The sequence below is a fragment of the Amblyraja radiata genome, chromosome 14, assembly GCF_010909765.2.
Source record: "Amblyraja radiata isolate CabotCenter1 chromosome 14, sAmbRad1.1.pri, whole genome shotgun sequence".
Lineage (NCBI taxonomy): Eukaryota > Metazoa > Chordata > Chondrichthyes > Rajiformes > Rajidae > Amblyraja > Amblyraja radiata.
Genome location: NC_045969.1, coordinates 10673537 through 10690009, shown reverse-complemented (window position 1 = coordinate 10690009; position 16473 = coordinate 10673537). Strand labels below are relative to the sequence as shown.

Here is a 16473-nt window from a genome sequence, read left to right as displayed (position 1 = left end):
TGCGGGAGAAAACCCACACGGTCACAGGGAGAACGTGCATACTCCCTACAGACAGCACCCCGAAGTCAGGATCGAACCCGGGACTCTGGTGCTGCAAGGCAGCAACTCTGCCGCTGCGCCACCGTGCCGCCCCTATGCATGCTGCTCGGATTCAACGTCTTGCTCCAGGATTCCCGTCCCTCCCGGACCCATTTATCTCTCGTTCCGCACCCAGCTGCACCCCAGGAAAATCTCCAGGTCCAGGATGGAGTCAATGGGCTCCAGAGACTTTGAACAAACCCGGAGCTATCTGTCGAAACTGGAGGTGCCTTCCCAACCTGTGCCTATCTGTGGAAACTCAGCCTGTGACCGACCCATGTGCACAGACCCTCAGAAAGATCTCGACCCGAAACATTGTCCATTCATAAGGTCATAAGGAATAGTAGAGTTAGCAAATCTACTTGGCAAATCCCATCAAATCTACTCGGCCATTCAATCATGACTGGTCTATCTCTCCCTCCTAACCCCATTCTCCTGCCTTCTCCCAATAACCTCCGACACCTGTACTAATCAAGAATCCATCTATTTCTGCCTTAAAAATATTCACTGATGGCTTCCACAGCCTTCTGTGGCAAAGAATTCCACAGATTCACCACCCTCTGACTAAAGAAATTTCTCCCTCGTCTCCTTCCGAAAAGAATCTTTAATTCTGAGGCTATGTCCTCTGGTCCTAGACTCTCCCACGAGTGGAAACACCCTCCCCACATCCACCTCTTTCCAGGCCTATCGCTATTCGGTAAGTCTCAATTCATCCTTCTAAACTCCAGCGAGTTTCACCCAGAGACTCTCCCACTAGTGTACAGCCTCGATCCATACTTTGCACCGATTGTGATTTCCCTTTCTCATTTCAGTTCCAGGTCCCCCCGGTGGGGTGAAGGCAGCAGCAGCCTCCGCCACAAGCGTGGTCGTTTCGTGGCTCCATCCATTGAAGATGAACGGCATCATTTGGAAGTACACCATATTTTGCTCCCACCCATACCCGACAGTAAGGAACAACTAACTGTGAACATAGCTCACTGTGTCGTGCGCTGTGTTTATTCGAATGATTGTGTGGAGTGTTTGTTGGGTTGATGCTGGCTTTCAACTCCAGTGCAAAAAACCTCCGTGTATGTTAACTGGTGCTGGGTTGGAATAATCCCAAATTGGTCCTTTAAGCTTGTGCTCTCATCTTAAAGATGGATGCCACCAGCCCCGACTACTGTGCATCATCTCATCATCTCATGCAAAGCTCCGCCTATGCTAGATCATGTCCCACAGTGGTACAGCGGTAGAGTTGCTGCCTTACAGCACCAGACCCAGGTTCGATCCTGGCCACGGATGCTGTCAGTTTGCAGTTTGTACCTCCCCGTGACCTGCGCAGGTTTTCTCTGGGATCTCCGGCTTTCCTCCCACACTCCAAAGACGTACAGGTTTGTAGGCTAATTAGCTTCGGTAAAAATTGTAAATTGGCTGTAGTATGTGTAGGATAGTGTAAGTGTGTGGGAATCATTGGTTGGAGCGGACTAGGTGGGCCGAAGGGCCTGTTTCTGCGCTGTTGGCCTTCATAACAAGAGGATTTGAATATAGGAGCAAAAGAGGTCCTTCTGCAGTTGTACAGGGCCCTGGTGCGACCACATCTGGAGTATTGTGTGCAGTTTTGGTCTCTTAATTTGAGGAAGGACATCCTTGCTATTGAGGCAGTGCAGCGTAGATTCACGAGGTTAATCCCCAGGATTGCGGGACTGTCATATGATGAAAGATTGGAAAGACGAGGCTTGTATTCACTGGAATTTAGAAGGATGAGAGGCAATCATATAGTAACGTATAAAATTATAAAAGGACTGGATAAGCTAGAAGCAGGAAATAATGTTCCCAATGTTGGGGGAATCCAGAATCAGGGGCCGCAGTCTATGAATAAAGGGGAGGCCATTTAAAACTGAGATGAGAAAAAACGTTTTCACCCAGAGAGTTGTGAATTTGTGGAATTCTCTGCCACAGAAGGCAGTGGAGGACAATTCACTGGATGAATTTAAAAGAGAGTTAGATAGAGCTCCAAGGGCTAGCGGAATCAAGGGATATGACGAGAAGGCAGGCACGGGTTACTGATTGTGGATGATCAGCCATGATCACAATGAATGGCGGTGCAGGCTCGAAGGGTCAAATGGCCTCCTCCTGCACCTATTTTCTATGTATTGCTAAATGAAACTAATGGAATTGTAGGTTTAGCACCAAATCTAACATAAGGCAGATTTGTGAGAGTAAATGATGTAGATTGCCACATTTAACGAGTCCATCACAGCCCGATGTCTGAAGTTCATTTAGGTGCCAACTATTCCTAGGGTTCGGACTCGAAACATCGCCTATTCCTTTTTCTCCAGAGATGCTGCCTGACCCACTGAGTAACTCATTCTGTGTCTATATCTGTGTTTGAATATGTCCGTGTGGAATACCCTAGACTTGCAGGCGTTTAAATAAGTAAATGGTCCAGCAAATGATGGGTCAAATATCCTCTGATTCGATCATGATCAAACTAAGTCTGTTCTACTGTGAAGCACCAGGTATCTCTCAGTAAGCCCTTGATAAGAACGTCAACATTAAAGCGATTAGAAACTCAATATGTGAAATGTAAATTATTCATCGTGAGATTAAATAACTTGATAAAATATTAAGTTTAGTTAATTTGGCATTTAGTTGGAGAAAATTAAAATGTAAGGAAACTGACTTGGTTTGGCCAGGGGAGAAGAAACTAATGGAAGAAAGTTAACTGGAAATTGTGATTCATTCCTGCAGTTCAAAGTGATGAGTGGTTGCCTTCGAGAATGGCGATGTTTTGCCATTAAACCAATTTGAAATCCAGATCTTATGAATTTACAGGAGATAGAGAGTAGAAATAAGTAACTGAAGATGCTGGTTTCCCAAGGAAACATAGAAACATAGAAACATAGAAAATAGGTGCAGGAGTAGGCCATTCGGCCCTTCGAGCCTGCACCGCCATTCAATATGATCATGGCTGATCATCCAACTCAGTATCCTGTACCTGCCTTCTCTCCATACCCCCTGATCTCTTTAGCCACAAGGGCCACATCTAACTCCCTCTTAAATATAGCCAATGAACTGGCCTCAACTACCTTCTGTGGCAGAGAATTCCAGAGATTCACCACTCTCTGTCTGAAAAATGTTTTTCTCATCTCGGTCCTAAATGATTTCCCCCTTATCCTTAAACTGTGACCCCTTGTTCTGGACTTCCCAACATCGGGAACAATCTTCCTGCATCTAGCCTGTCCAACCCCTTAAGAATTTTGTAAGTTTCTATAAGATCCCCCCTCAATCTTCTAAATTCTAGCGAGTACAAGCCGAGTCTATCCAGCCTTTCTTCATATGAAAGTCCTGACATCCCAGGAATCAGTCTGGTGAACCTTCTCTGTACTCCCTCTATGGCAAGAATGTCTTTCCTCAGATTAGGAGGCCAAAACTGTACGCAATACTCCAGGTGTGGTCTCACAAAGACCCTGTACAACTGCAGTAGAACCTCCCTGCTCCTATACTCAAAGCCACAGAATGTTGGAGTACCTCAGCAGGTCAGACAGCATCCCTGGTCAACATGGGTAGGTAATGTTTTGGGTCGGGGCCCTTCTTTAGACTCAGTCTAAACTAACGTCACCTATCCATTTTCTCCAGGGATGCTGCCTGACCCGATGAGTTACTCCAGCATTTTGTGTCTTTCCTTTTAATTGGAGGTAGATTTAGAGTTTAGACCAGCTATATAGCTCGGAAACAGGCCCTTTGACCCACCGAGTCTGTGCCGACCAGCGATCACCAGCTACATACTGGGAACAATTTACAATTTTACCAAAGCTAATTAACCTACAAATCTGTACATCTTTGGAATGTGGAAGGAAACTGGAGCACCCAGAGAAAGCCCACGCAGTCATAATATCATAATGTCATAAGTGATAGGAGTAGAATTAGGCCATTCGGCCCATCAAATCTGCTCCGCCATTCAATCATGGCTGATCTATCTCTTCAAGATTTAAGAGAGTTTATTGTCATGTGTCCCAGATAGGACAATAATATTCTTGCTTTACTTCAGCACAACAGAATATAGAAGGCATGAATACAGAACAGATCAATGTGCACATATACCATTGTATAAATATATACACACATCAATAAATAAAACAGATAAAGTGCAAATAAACAGATAATGGGCTATTAATGTTCAGAGTTTTGTTTGAGTTGAGTTCAATAGCCTGATGGCTGTGGGGAAGTAGCTATTCCTGAACCTGGACGTTGCAGTCTTTAGGCTCCTGTACCTTCTACTTGAAGGTAGCGGGAGATAAGTGTGTGGCCAGGATGATGTGGGTCCTTGATGATGCTGCCAGCCTTTTTGAGGCAGCGACTGCGATAGATCCACTCGATGGTAGGGAGGTCAGAGCCGATGATGGACTGGGCAGTGTTTACTACCTTTTGCAGTCTTTTTCGCTCCTGGGTGCTCAAGTTGCCGAAGCGTCAGCATGCTTTCTACTGTGCACCTGTAGAAGTTAGAGAGAGTCCTCCTTGATAAACCGACTCAGGAAGTAGAGGCGCTGATGTGCTTTCTTCATAATAGCATTAGTGTTCTCGGACCAGGAGAGATCTTCAGAGATGTGCATCTCTCCATCCTAACCCCATTCTCCTGCCTTCTCCCCATAATCCCTGACACCCGTACTGATCAAGAATCTATCGATCTCTGCCTTAAAATTATCCATTTACAGCCTCCACGGCCTTCTGTGGCAAAGAATTCCACAGATTCACCACCCTCCGACTAAAGAAATTCCTCCTCATCTCCTTCCTAAAGGAACGCCCATTAATTCTGAGGCTATGACCTCTGGTCCTAGACTTTCCCACTAGTGGAAACATCCTCAGCGTGTGCAGGCCCAGTGCCTTCAAACGTCATGGGGAGAACGCACAAACTCCGTACAGGTAGCACCTGTACTCTGGACTGAACCCAAGCCCCTACCACTGCGCCACCGTCCTGCCCTATTCTATTTGACTTTCGTCTTAGATATTTGAAGTAAAAATCGAAAATGCTGGAAGTTCTCATCAGGAAGGATATTTACCAATTAGGTTGGAGCTGACTGCGATCGCCACTTTCCTGTCCCCCGTATATGACATGTTAACTGAACTCGGCAGCTAATGATGAACTTGAAAGTAGTTTCCTGAATCCCAAATGATTAGATATTCTCTGACCTGAGATTTCACTGCGATTCCCAGCTGGTTTGCATTGATCCAGCCTGGCTGCCTGAATTAAGGATGGAAAGCGAGCAAGTGAATTTATTGACATTCAATCTCGTTAGCCGGTGCTGTAGAATTGCTGAATCTGACGGTTAGGTGATCATTAATTGCTTCAAATATATTCAGGATTGAAGTCATTGTTTTGTGCTTCGAACATTCGGTGTATCATTTGTTACATTATCTCTACTGACCATGACCTAGTTCTGAGATATATCAAAATGCCCCCAAAAATGATGATCTTATCTCATTTAATACCTTGCATTGCAGAGGTGTTGCTAAAATGATATTGCATCGTTACACAGGGTAGTTCTGTAGGGAAATGTGTAATAAAGACTTACTAGGATGAAATCAATTGAAAATACAGTAATTGCATCCTCAATGCTGACAAATTGCATCAGTGCCATATAGATCCCTGTCCAAGAAACGACAAGACTTGACATTGCGTTAAGGTGGGGTGAGTGCTTCATTGTCTTCATAAATGTACTCTTGAAGTTACTTTGCTTTGCATCCATGCAGTTGAAGTCACTGCATTAATGCAATACATTTGCGTGACAAATTCATGCGCTTTGGTTAATTGGACAAACTGCAGAATTACAATGCTAAATAAAAATAGAAATATATCTAGGATTACTAGGATATCTAGGATATCTAGCGGGCGACACAGTGGCGCAGCAGTAGAGTTGCAGCTGGAGACCCAGGTTCGATCCTGACTACGGGTGCTGTCTGTATGGAGTTTGTACGTTCTCCCCGTGACCCGCGCCGCGTGGGGTTTCTCCAAAATCTTCGGTTTCCTCACACATTCTAAAGACATACAGGTTTGTAGGTCGATTGGCTTGGTATAATTGTAAAATTGTCCCTGGTGTGTGTAGGGTAGTGTTAATGTGTGACGATAGCTGGTCGGCGCGAACTCGGTGGGCCGAAGGGCCTGTTTCCATGCTGTATTTCCAAACTAAACTAAACTAAATTACAGTAGTTGTTATGTTTCTAATCAATACCAGGCAAAGGGTTTCTTATGAGAATACAAAAATAATGAGTGGGCAAGTCCACAGGCCGATTAATTTTGGATCCATCTCTCACTTATCCCCAGGTTTTAAAGATATCTTGCTTTAGTTATTTGATTCATTGCAGATAAATCACCATATCCACATATTTATCGGTGGTGAATCTGTGGAAGATGAATATATGGGTAGGGTGGTGAATCTGTGGAATTCTTTGCCACAGAAAGCAGTGGAGGCAAAGTCGGTGGATATTTTTAAGGCAGAGATAGATAGATTCTTGATTAGTACAGATATCGGGGGTTATGGGGAGAATGTAGGAGAATGGGGCTAGGAGTGAGAGATAGATCAGCCATGATTGAATGGCGGAGTAGACTTGATGGGCCAGATGGCCTAATTCTGCTCCTATCACATGATATTTATATTTTTTACTCCTTATAGTCACATAGTACGGAGACAGGCCCTTCGGCCCAACGTGCCCATGCTGACCAAGATGGCCCATCTACGCTACCTGCCTGCATTTGGCCTATATCCCTTTAAACCTTTCCTATCCATGTACCTGTCCAAATGTCTTTCTGAATAAATATTCCTTTAACATTTTTGATGGCTTAAGAAAGTTAAATGTTGCAATGGGAAAATGAAGAGGCCACTGTTCTCGAAGGGCTTCCCTCATCTATTCAATGATTCAATAATACTTCATTGTCACGTGTACCTATGTATGGTGAACTACTTTGTTTTGCATCCAACCTGGCAAAATCATATAGCAGACCTCACCTAGGCAGTACACAAGTGTCGCCACGTTACAATTATTGGTCCCAATCACCTCCTAGAGTGAGGCCAAACGCTAATTGGAGGAACAGCACCTCATATTTCGCTTGGGCAGCTTACATCCAGTGGTATTAATATTGATTTATTTAACTTTAAGTGACCCTTGAATCCCCTCTCTCTCAGCCCCTCCCCCACCCAAGTCGTTGTACTCTTTCAAAGTCGTCTTGTTGAGCCTCATTTTCTGTTACTTGTTTTCACCTAGCTCACGGCTAACAATGGCCTGTTTCCTTTATCATCATTACTTTTTTGCATGTCTTTCATTCATTTGTTCTAGATCTCTCTATATCACCATCTGTATCTCTCGTTTCCATTTCCCCTGGCTCTCAGTCCAAAGAAGGGTCTCGACCCAAAACGTCACCCATTCCTTCCCTCCAGAGATGCCGTTCTGACCCGCTGAGTTACTCCAGCTTTTTGTGTCTATCTTCGGTTTAAACCAGCATCTGCAGTTCCTCCCGACACATCTCCCTTCCGGAATTTGTTTATCATGGTTCTGCCTCAACAAGTTAGTCAAGCAGCAAAATAAGCAGATAATGAGGCCAACACATCCCATTGTGCCCTGTGTTAACTTGCACTGAGCACAATAAACACTCAACAGCCAGGGATCCAAAACCACAGAGAGTGTGGAGCTGTGTCTTCATACCCACCACAGTGCACATAGGTGCAAGTATCCACCTCAGTACATTTAACTGCAAGAGGTTCCCAGCAGATAATATTAAGGATAATTACCAAGAGATTTTATAAGCACATAAAGAGAAAAAGGGTAACCAGAGAAAAGAGTGGGACCCCTCAGGAATCACTGCGGTCAACTCTGTGTGGGGCCACAGGAGATGGGCAAGGTCCTCAATGAGTATTTCCCCTCTCTTTGTACTGTGGAGAAAGACAGGAGGAAATTGGGGCAGTTAATGGAAGTGTTTTGGGGGCAGTCAGTATTCCTGTCGCGTATGAAGGTCGACAAACCTCCTGGGCCTGATCAGATATTTACGAGGACACTGTGGGAAACTAGAGAGGAAATTGAAGGTGACCTGGCTGAGATTTACATGTCATCATTAAAAACGGGTGAGGTGCCAGAAGACTGGAGGGTGGCAAATGTCGTGCCTCTATTTAAGAAGGGCTGCAAGGAAAAGCCTGGGAACTGCAAGCCAGTGAGCCTAACCTCTGTGGTCGGACAGTTACTAGAGAGTATTCTGAGGGATAAGATATATGTGCATTTAGATGGACAGGCACAGAATGGGTGACGTTTCAGTCTGAAGAAGGGTCTCGACCCGAAACGTCACCAATTCCTTCTCTCCAGAGATGCTGCCTGTCCCGCTGAGTTACCCCAGCATTTTGTGTCTACCTTCGATTTAAATCAGCATCTGCAGTTCTTTCCTACACATGGATTCAGATGGACAGTGGCTGATTAGGGACAGTTGGCACGGTTTTGTACGTGGGAGAATGTGTCTCACCAATCTGATTGAGTTCAGAGTAGGTTTACAAGGTTAATTCCCAGGATGGCCGGACTGTCATATGCTGAGAGAATGGAGCAGCTGGGCTTGTACACTCTGGAGTTTAGAAGGATGAGAGGGCATCTTATTGAAACATATAAGATTGTTAAGGGGTTGGACACGCTAGAGGCAGGAAATATGTTCCCGATGTTGGGGGAGTCCAGAACCAGGGGCCACAGTTTAAGAATAAGGGGTAAGCCTTCAGAACGGAGACGAGGAAACACTTTTTCTCACAGAGAGTTGTGAGTCTGTGGAATTCTCTGCCTCAGAGGACGGTGGAGGCGGGTTCTCTGGATACTTTCAAGAGAGAGCTAGGTAGGGCTCTTAAAGGTAGCGGAGTCAGGGGCAGGAACGGGGTACTGATTGTGGATGATCAGCCATGATCACATTGAATGGCGGTGCTGGCTCGATGGGCCGAATGGCCTACTCCTGCACCTATTGTGTATTGTCTATTGAGTTGTTTTTTAAGATGTGACCAAAAATGTTGATGAAGGCAGAGTTGTATATATGGATCGGTTGGGCGGGCGGGGCTGAGGAATGGTTGATGGAATTTAATACTGAGAAATACGAGGTGTAGCATTTTGTGAAGCCAAACAAGGGCAAGACCTGCACAATGAATGGTAGGGATCGGTATAGTGTGGTAGTGCAGAGGGATCTAGGAGTGCAGATAGACCCAAAATGCTGGATTAACTCAGCAGGACAGGCAGCATCTCCGGAGAGAAGGAATGGGTGACGTTTCGGGTCGAGACCCTTCTTCAATCCGAAGGAGTGCAGATTCATAGTTCCATGAAAGTGGCATCACAGGTAGATAGGATGGCCAAAGAGTATGGAAGTTGGGAGGGCATGTTACAGTTGTATAAGACACTGGTGAGGCCACTTTTAGAGTTACGTGTTTAGTTTTGGTCACCAAGGATGTTGTCAAGGTGGAAAAGGTGCAGAGAAGATTTACGAGGATGTTGCCATGACTGAAGGCCCATCCACACATTGTACAGGCCCAGGTTACTCGCTGCTGTAGACCCAGCCCCTGTCCTGTTCCTGACACCACAGTGCCTATGCATCTAATCCAGTTACATTTCTGGTGATGGAGGAGTTCAGTAACTGGAAATGGTTTTAGGATTTTGTTTTAGTGTTAGAGATACAGCGCGGAAACAGGCCCTTCGGCCAACCGGGTCTGTGCCGACCAGCGATCCCCGCATATTAACACTATCCTACACGCACCAGGGACAATTTTCACATTTTCCAATGTTCACATTTACAAAACTGTACGGCTTTGGAGTGTGGGAGGAAATCGAAGGTCTCGGAGGAAACCGAAGGTCTCGGAGGAAACCTACACAGGTCACGGGGAGCACGTACATACTCCATACAGGCAGCACCCGTAGTCTGGATCGTACCCGGGTCACCGGCGCTGCAAGCGCTGTAGGCGGCAACTCTTACCGCTGCGCCACCGTGCCTCCCTGGGGCGTTTTGCCTTGGACAGTGACGTGTAGAACCCCTGCAATAATGTGTGATGGTTGACATGATGAGCATCATACATTTATAACCAGTTCTCTTTATGGTGGAGTGCGAGGTGATTATAGCAAGATGATTACAGCAGGGGACGTTTGCCAAACCCTATTCTCACAGTGAGTTATCAGGACATGTTATTTTCTTTGTGTTAAGCTGGAAGGTAGCAAAATAAGTGACTAAACAACCTTATGGAGGAACTCAGCATTTGTTATGCAACATCTGAGGGGGAAAGGTATTATTAATGTTTTAGGTTGAAATCCTGTATCAGGACCATCTGGAGCAGGGTTTTTGACTTGAATCGTTGACCATTTCTGTCCCCCTCGGATGCTGCTCGTCCCACTGAGTTCCTCCAGCAGATTATTTAATGTTCCAGATTCCTGCACTCACAGCCTCTTGCATCTCCAGTGTGAGGAAGTACAAGGGTTTAAGAAGAAAGATAAGTTCATTAGTTCATGTCATAGGACCAGATTTAGGCCATTCAGCCCATCGAGCCTACTTTGCCATTGAATCATGGCTGATCTATCTTTTCCTCTCAACCCCATTCTCCAGCCTTCAGAAACTGAAACCACTTGGTGCACATTAGTCCGACAACGCTCTGCTGTTAGATTTTGTGCAGAGATATTTGTCAATTCTCTAACACTCTCCTTTCAGAGGAAGTGATGAGCAGTGGTAAGCAGTGAGCCTGCCTTATGTTGTTACTATGCAACAACACCTGCTTTATACTATTTGGACAGCAGAGGGCGCTGGATCCCATCTAAACAGATAGATCACTAACCATTCTCCATGCATCACCATCTTGTACCTTTGGCTTTGAGCAATCCCTGGCCCAAGTCCCAATAGGGCGGCACGGTGGCGCAGCGGGTAGAGTTGCTGCCTTGCAGCGCTTGCAGCGCCGGAGACCTGGGTTCAATCCCGACTAAGGGAGCTGACTGTATGGAATTTGCACAGTTCTCCCTCTGCCTTCTCCCCATATCCCTTGACTCCACTAGCCCCTAGAGCTCTATCTAACTCTCTCTTTAATCCATCCAGTGATTTGGCCTCCACTGCCCTCTGTGGCAGGGAATTCCATAAATTCACAACTCTCTGGGTGAAAAGGTTTTTTCTCACCTCAATCTTAAATGGCTTCCCCTTTATTCTAAGACTGTGGCCCCTGGTTCTGGATTCGCCCAACATTGGGAACATTTTTCCTGAATCTAGCTTGTCCAGTCCTTTCATAATTTTATATGTTTCTATAAGATATCCCCTCATCCTTCTAAACTCCAGTGAATACATGCCTAGTCTTTTCAATCTTTCCTCATATGACAGTCCTGCCATCCCAGGGATCAAGCTTGTGAACTGCCTCAATCACAAGGATGTCCTTCCTCAAATTAGGAGACCAAAACTGTATGCAATACTCCAGATGTGGACTTACCAGAGCCCTATACAACTGCAGAAGAACCTCTCTACTCCTATTCTGAAATCCTCTTGTTATGAAGGTCAACATTCCATTAGCATTTTTCGCTGCCTGCTGTACCTGCAAGCCAACTTTCAGTGACCGGTGTACAAAGACACCCAGGTCTCGCTGTACCTCCCCCTTACCTAACCTAACCCCATTGAGATAATAATCTGCCCCATTTTTTGCCACCAAAGTGGATAACCTCACATTTATCTATATTATACTGCATCTGCCACGCATCTGCCCACTCACTCAACCTGTCCAGGTCACCCTGCAACCTCCTAACATCTTCTTCACAGTTCACACTACCACCCAGCTTTGTGTCATAGAAACATAGAAACATAGAAAATAGGTGCAGGAGTAGGGCATTCGGCCTATCGAGCCTGCACCGCCATTCAATATGATCATGGCTGATCATCCAACTCAGTATCCTGTACCTGCCTTCTCTCCATAACCCCTGATCCCTTTAGCCACAAGGGCCACATCTAACTCCCTCTTAAATATAGCCAATGAACTGGCCTCAACTACCTTCTGTGGCAGAGAATTCCACAGATTCACCACTCTGTGTGAAAAATATTTTTCTCATCCGCAAACTTGCTAGTGTTGCTCCTAATTCCCTCTTCCAAATCATTAATATATATGGTAAACAGTTGCGGCCCCAACACCGAGCCTTGCGGCACTCCACTTGCTACTGCCTGCCATTCTGAAAAGGACCCGTTCACTCATATTCTTTGCTTTCTGCCAACCAATATTCTATCCATGTCAACACCCTACCCCCAATAACATGTGCTCTAATTTTAGTCACCTGTCTCTCGTGCGGGACCTTATCAAAGGCTTTCTGAAAGTCTAGATACACTACATCTACTGGCTCCCCTTCATCCATTTTACTTGTCACATCCTCAAACAATTCCAGAAGATTAATGTAGCATGATTTTCCTTTCATAAATCCATGCTGACTTGAACTATTCATTTTACTGCTATCCAAATACCCCTTTATTACCTCTTTAATAATCGACTCAACCCTCAACATCACCCTCAAGTCAACCCTCAACTCAACCCTCAACACCATCCTCGTCAACCCTCAACTCAACCCTCAACTCAGGCTTCTGAACACTCTTCAACGCTAGTTTTTACAAACTACTGTGGATTGTGTCTTTGGCTACACTGCCTTTTTTTTTGCACTCGTTTTGTTTGACTGATCAACTGAAAGATAGAGCACAGAAACGGGCCCTTCGGCCCACCGATCCGCACCGACCGCACACTCCCCACACACAAGAGGGGCAATATGCAGAAGCCAATTAGCCGACAAACCCACACGTTTGGTGTTACTGTTATTAATCTACTGAATTTTTAAAATTCAATTCATTGAATTATATTTATGGGTGTGTAATTGTGTTTGTATGCCTGTTAGGCTGCAGCAAGTAAGGATTTAATTGTTCCATTGTCGGTACATAAGGCAATTAAACACTCTTGTCTCTTGATCCTGACCAAACACAGGAAAAAATAACAAGACCATTACCTGCACTTGTCTACTCCATTACCTGCACTTTTCTGTTTGGACAGCAGATGGTGCTGCAACCCATCTAATTGTCCCCTTGATTATTCGTCCTTCAATAGTTGCCTTGTTTAACAAAAAATCCCAGTTGTTCTGCTTCATTTTACAAAACCGAGCAGACAACAAAGGCTAGAAAAATCTGCAATGCAATTTGATTTTACGGGTTAAAGCGCTCCGTCTTTGTATTCTTCGCAACACTCCGTGTCAGCATGAGAGTAGGAATGATATCAAAGGACGGAGCAAAAATAGCCTGAGGAGGCAGATTCCCCTTGGAGGTTATAAAGCAGAAAGAAAAAAAAAAGCACATTCCACATCCTAGCGTTCTTCAAAGACTGCAGGGGAAATTTCTGCAGTGTTTTCTGAAACTCCATCTAGTGAGCGCCGGACTGCCCTTCATTACATATATTGCACCTATCCTCGCATCTCATAGCAGATCAAACTGGAACCAGGCGATGGTGTAGCTCTCAGCATTGTAACCTGCTTTAGTTACTATCTGACCAACACTAGGTTCCATGTACGATTCCAGCTTTATGTGTGGGAAGGAACTGCAGTTGCTGATTTAAACTTGAAGATAGACACAAAAAGCTGGAGTAACTCAGCGGGACAGGCAGCATCTCTGGGGAGAAGGAATGGGTGACGTTTCAGGTCGGGACCCACCTTCAGACTTCAGGCCTGTCTGAAGAAGGGTCTCGACCCGAAACGTCACCAATTTGCATACCTTGGGCATGCAAGCAAAGAATGTCACCTTGACCTGTCACATGTGACAATAAAGTATTCCATTCCATTTAGAGATACAGCGTGGAAACAGGCCCTTCGGCCCACCCAGCGATCCCTGTACACGAGCACTATCCTACACACCAGGGAATAATTGACCGTTTTGACCAAAGTCAATTAATCTACAAGTCTGTACATCTTTGGAGTGTGGGAGGAAAGCAGAGCACCCTGGGAACGCCCATTTAGTCACGGGGGGAATGTACAAACTCCGTACAGACAGCACCTGTAGCCAGGATTGAACCCGGGTCTTTGGCTGTGCTGTAAGGCAGCTAGTCCACCGCTGTGCCACTGTGCCACCCGTCTTTTAAGTCTTGATCTGAGTACAAAATGTTATCCAATTTTGTGGGATGGCTGCACATGGTGTATTTTTGAATAGATATAAAACGGTTCAATGTTTAAGAAAGAACTGCAGATGCTGGAAAAATCGAAGGAAGTCAAAAATGTTGGAGGACCTCAGTGGGTGAGGCAGCATCTATGAAGATAAGGAATAGGCGACGTTTCGTGTCGAGATCCTTCTTCAGTGAGGTCTGGGGGGGCTGGGGAAGGGGGGGGGGGGTACAGTACAGTATTCCCATACGTAAGCACATCCTCGACTAGCAAGTGACCGGAAACAGACCTGAGCCCCTATGCAAGAAGCACCGTTGTGGCGCCAGTTTCAAAGAATATGCAAAGGATTCATTTTCAAAGAAAAAAAATACTGAACTGATATCCATTGATGTGAATATGAACAATCAGCACAGCTGTGATGAAGAGCTGGAGTTTGCTCCCCTTTATCCCAGACAATTATTATTCCTCAAACTACATCACACACACAGATTATACAGTCAGTACATTGATGCAATCAAAACGAAAGCTCATCAATGCTCCTTCTCTCTTGCGAGATTGAGGAGATTACGGTGCACAGCAGTAGAGTTGCTGCCAAAGACCCCGGTTCGATCCTGACTACGGGTGCTTGTCTGTATGGAGTTTATATGCTCTCCCTGCGTGGGTTTTCTCCGAGATCTTCGGTTTCCTCCCACACTCCAAAGTCGTCCAGATTTGTATGTTCATTGGCTTGATATAAATGTAACAATTGTCCCTCAGGTAGGTGGATAGTGTGTCAATGTGCAGGGATCGATGGTCGGTGCGGACTCGGTGAGCCGAGAGGGTGTTTCCGCACTGTACCTCTAAAACTAAAAACGAAAACGAAAAATTTGGCATGACGCCCAGTAATCGATCGAACCTCCTCAGGTGTGTGGTGGAGAACCTCACTTTTATATTACAAGCCTGGTTCAGTAACTCAAATGCCTGCTCTGAACCTCCTCATCTTTCTGTGTAGGAGAGAACTGCAGATGCTGGTGTAAATCAAAGATAGATACAAAATGCCAGATTAACTCAGCGGGACAGGCAGCATCTCTGGAGAGAAGGAATGGGTGACGTTTCTGGTCGTGACCCTAGATGGTCTCAACCTCGAAGCGTCACCCATTCCTTCTCTCCAGAGATTCTGCCTGTCCCGCTGAGTTACTCTGGCATTTTGTGTCTATCTTCCCATCTTTCTCTTCCTTTGAGAACCCTTTGAAACCTTCCACTTTGATCTCTCCTCATCACTCCTTGGATACCTTGTACATAGATATTTTCTTTAAACGCTTACACAAAGCCCCTTAGAGCATTTAACTGCATACAGACACTAGGTAACTAAACTACTGCTGTACTATAATTGCTTAATATGTTCTTCATGTCACTGCAAAACCCCAGGGTGTTTTCCCAGACTACTTGATAAATATAGCTGGAGTGGGGAGGCCCCAGCATTGGGCAGCAGGCCACCAATATAAATCAGTGACCATCCCGATTAATAATTTACCACTTTATTAACTCTCTGCTCTCCCTCCGAGACGTTGCCGACAAATTAATTGTCTCCAGTGTTCCTGGAGCATTATGAGTTACTCCGTACCGAATTGTGCCTAATGTTCATGACCACTTCATTTAGCCTGAGTGAAGATACCTCAGATGTCGTAAGTTTCATCAAGAAATCCAACCGTGTTCTGACAAAGATCATTCGGGTCTGTCCCAATTAGAAAACTTGGATAAGCCGGTAGATCCCATGGACCCAAAGGGGCCCAGTATGGTTTCTGTAAGTACGTGGATCGAAAAGGCACAGAGGGATGTGGGCCGAGCACGGGCAGATATAGTTTAGTTTAGTTTAGTTTAGTTTAGAGATACAGCGCGGAAACAGGCCCTTCGGCCCAAGTCCGCGCCAACCAGCGATCCCTGAACATTTACACTGTCATACACACGCTAGGGACAATTTACATTTATAGAAAGCCAATTTCTGTAAATTTCTACAATCCTGTATGCCTTTGGAGTGTGGGTGGAAACCCACGGGGTCACGGGGAGAACGTACAAACTCCGTACAGACAAGCACTCGTACTCGGAATCAAACCCAGGTCTCTGGCGCTGAAACTCTGCCACTGTGCCACCCCTAGCTTGGATGGGGCATCTTGTCAACCATGGACAAATGGGTTGTAGGGCCTGTTTCATTGCTGTGGGACCCTGTGACTCTAAGTAGAACCAGAAAGGCTTTTGCGAATTTTTCAAAGTCCCCAGTGCCAATCGAAGCTCCTCTGG

General features: G+C 45.5%; 1 protein-coding gene across 2 annotated transcripts in view; it reads left to right on the top strand.

Annotated features, from left to right (window-relative positions):
* dscam (DS cell adhesion molecule) overlaps positions 1-16473 on the top strand; it is a 220777-nt gene that overhangs the window by 127840 nt on the left and 76464 nt on the right. For both annotated transcript variants that reach the window (XM_033032509.1, XM_033032510.1), the window contains one exon: positions 891-1024. In XM_033032509.1, the coding sequence (XP_032888400.1) occupies positions 891-1024 (134 nt within the window). The remainder of the gene's footprint in view (positions 1-890; positions 1025-16473) is intronic.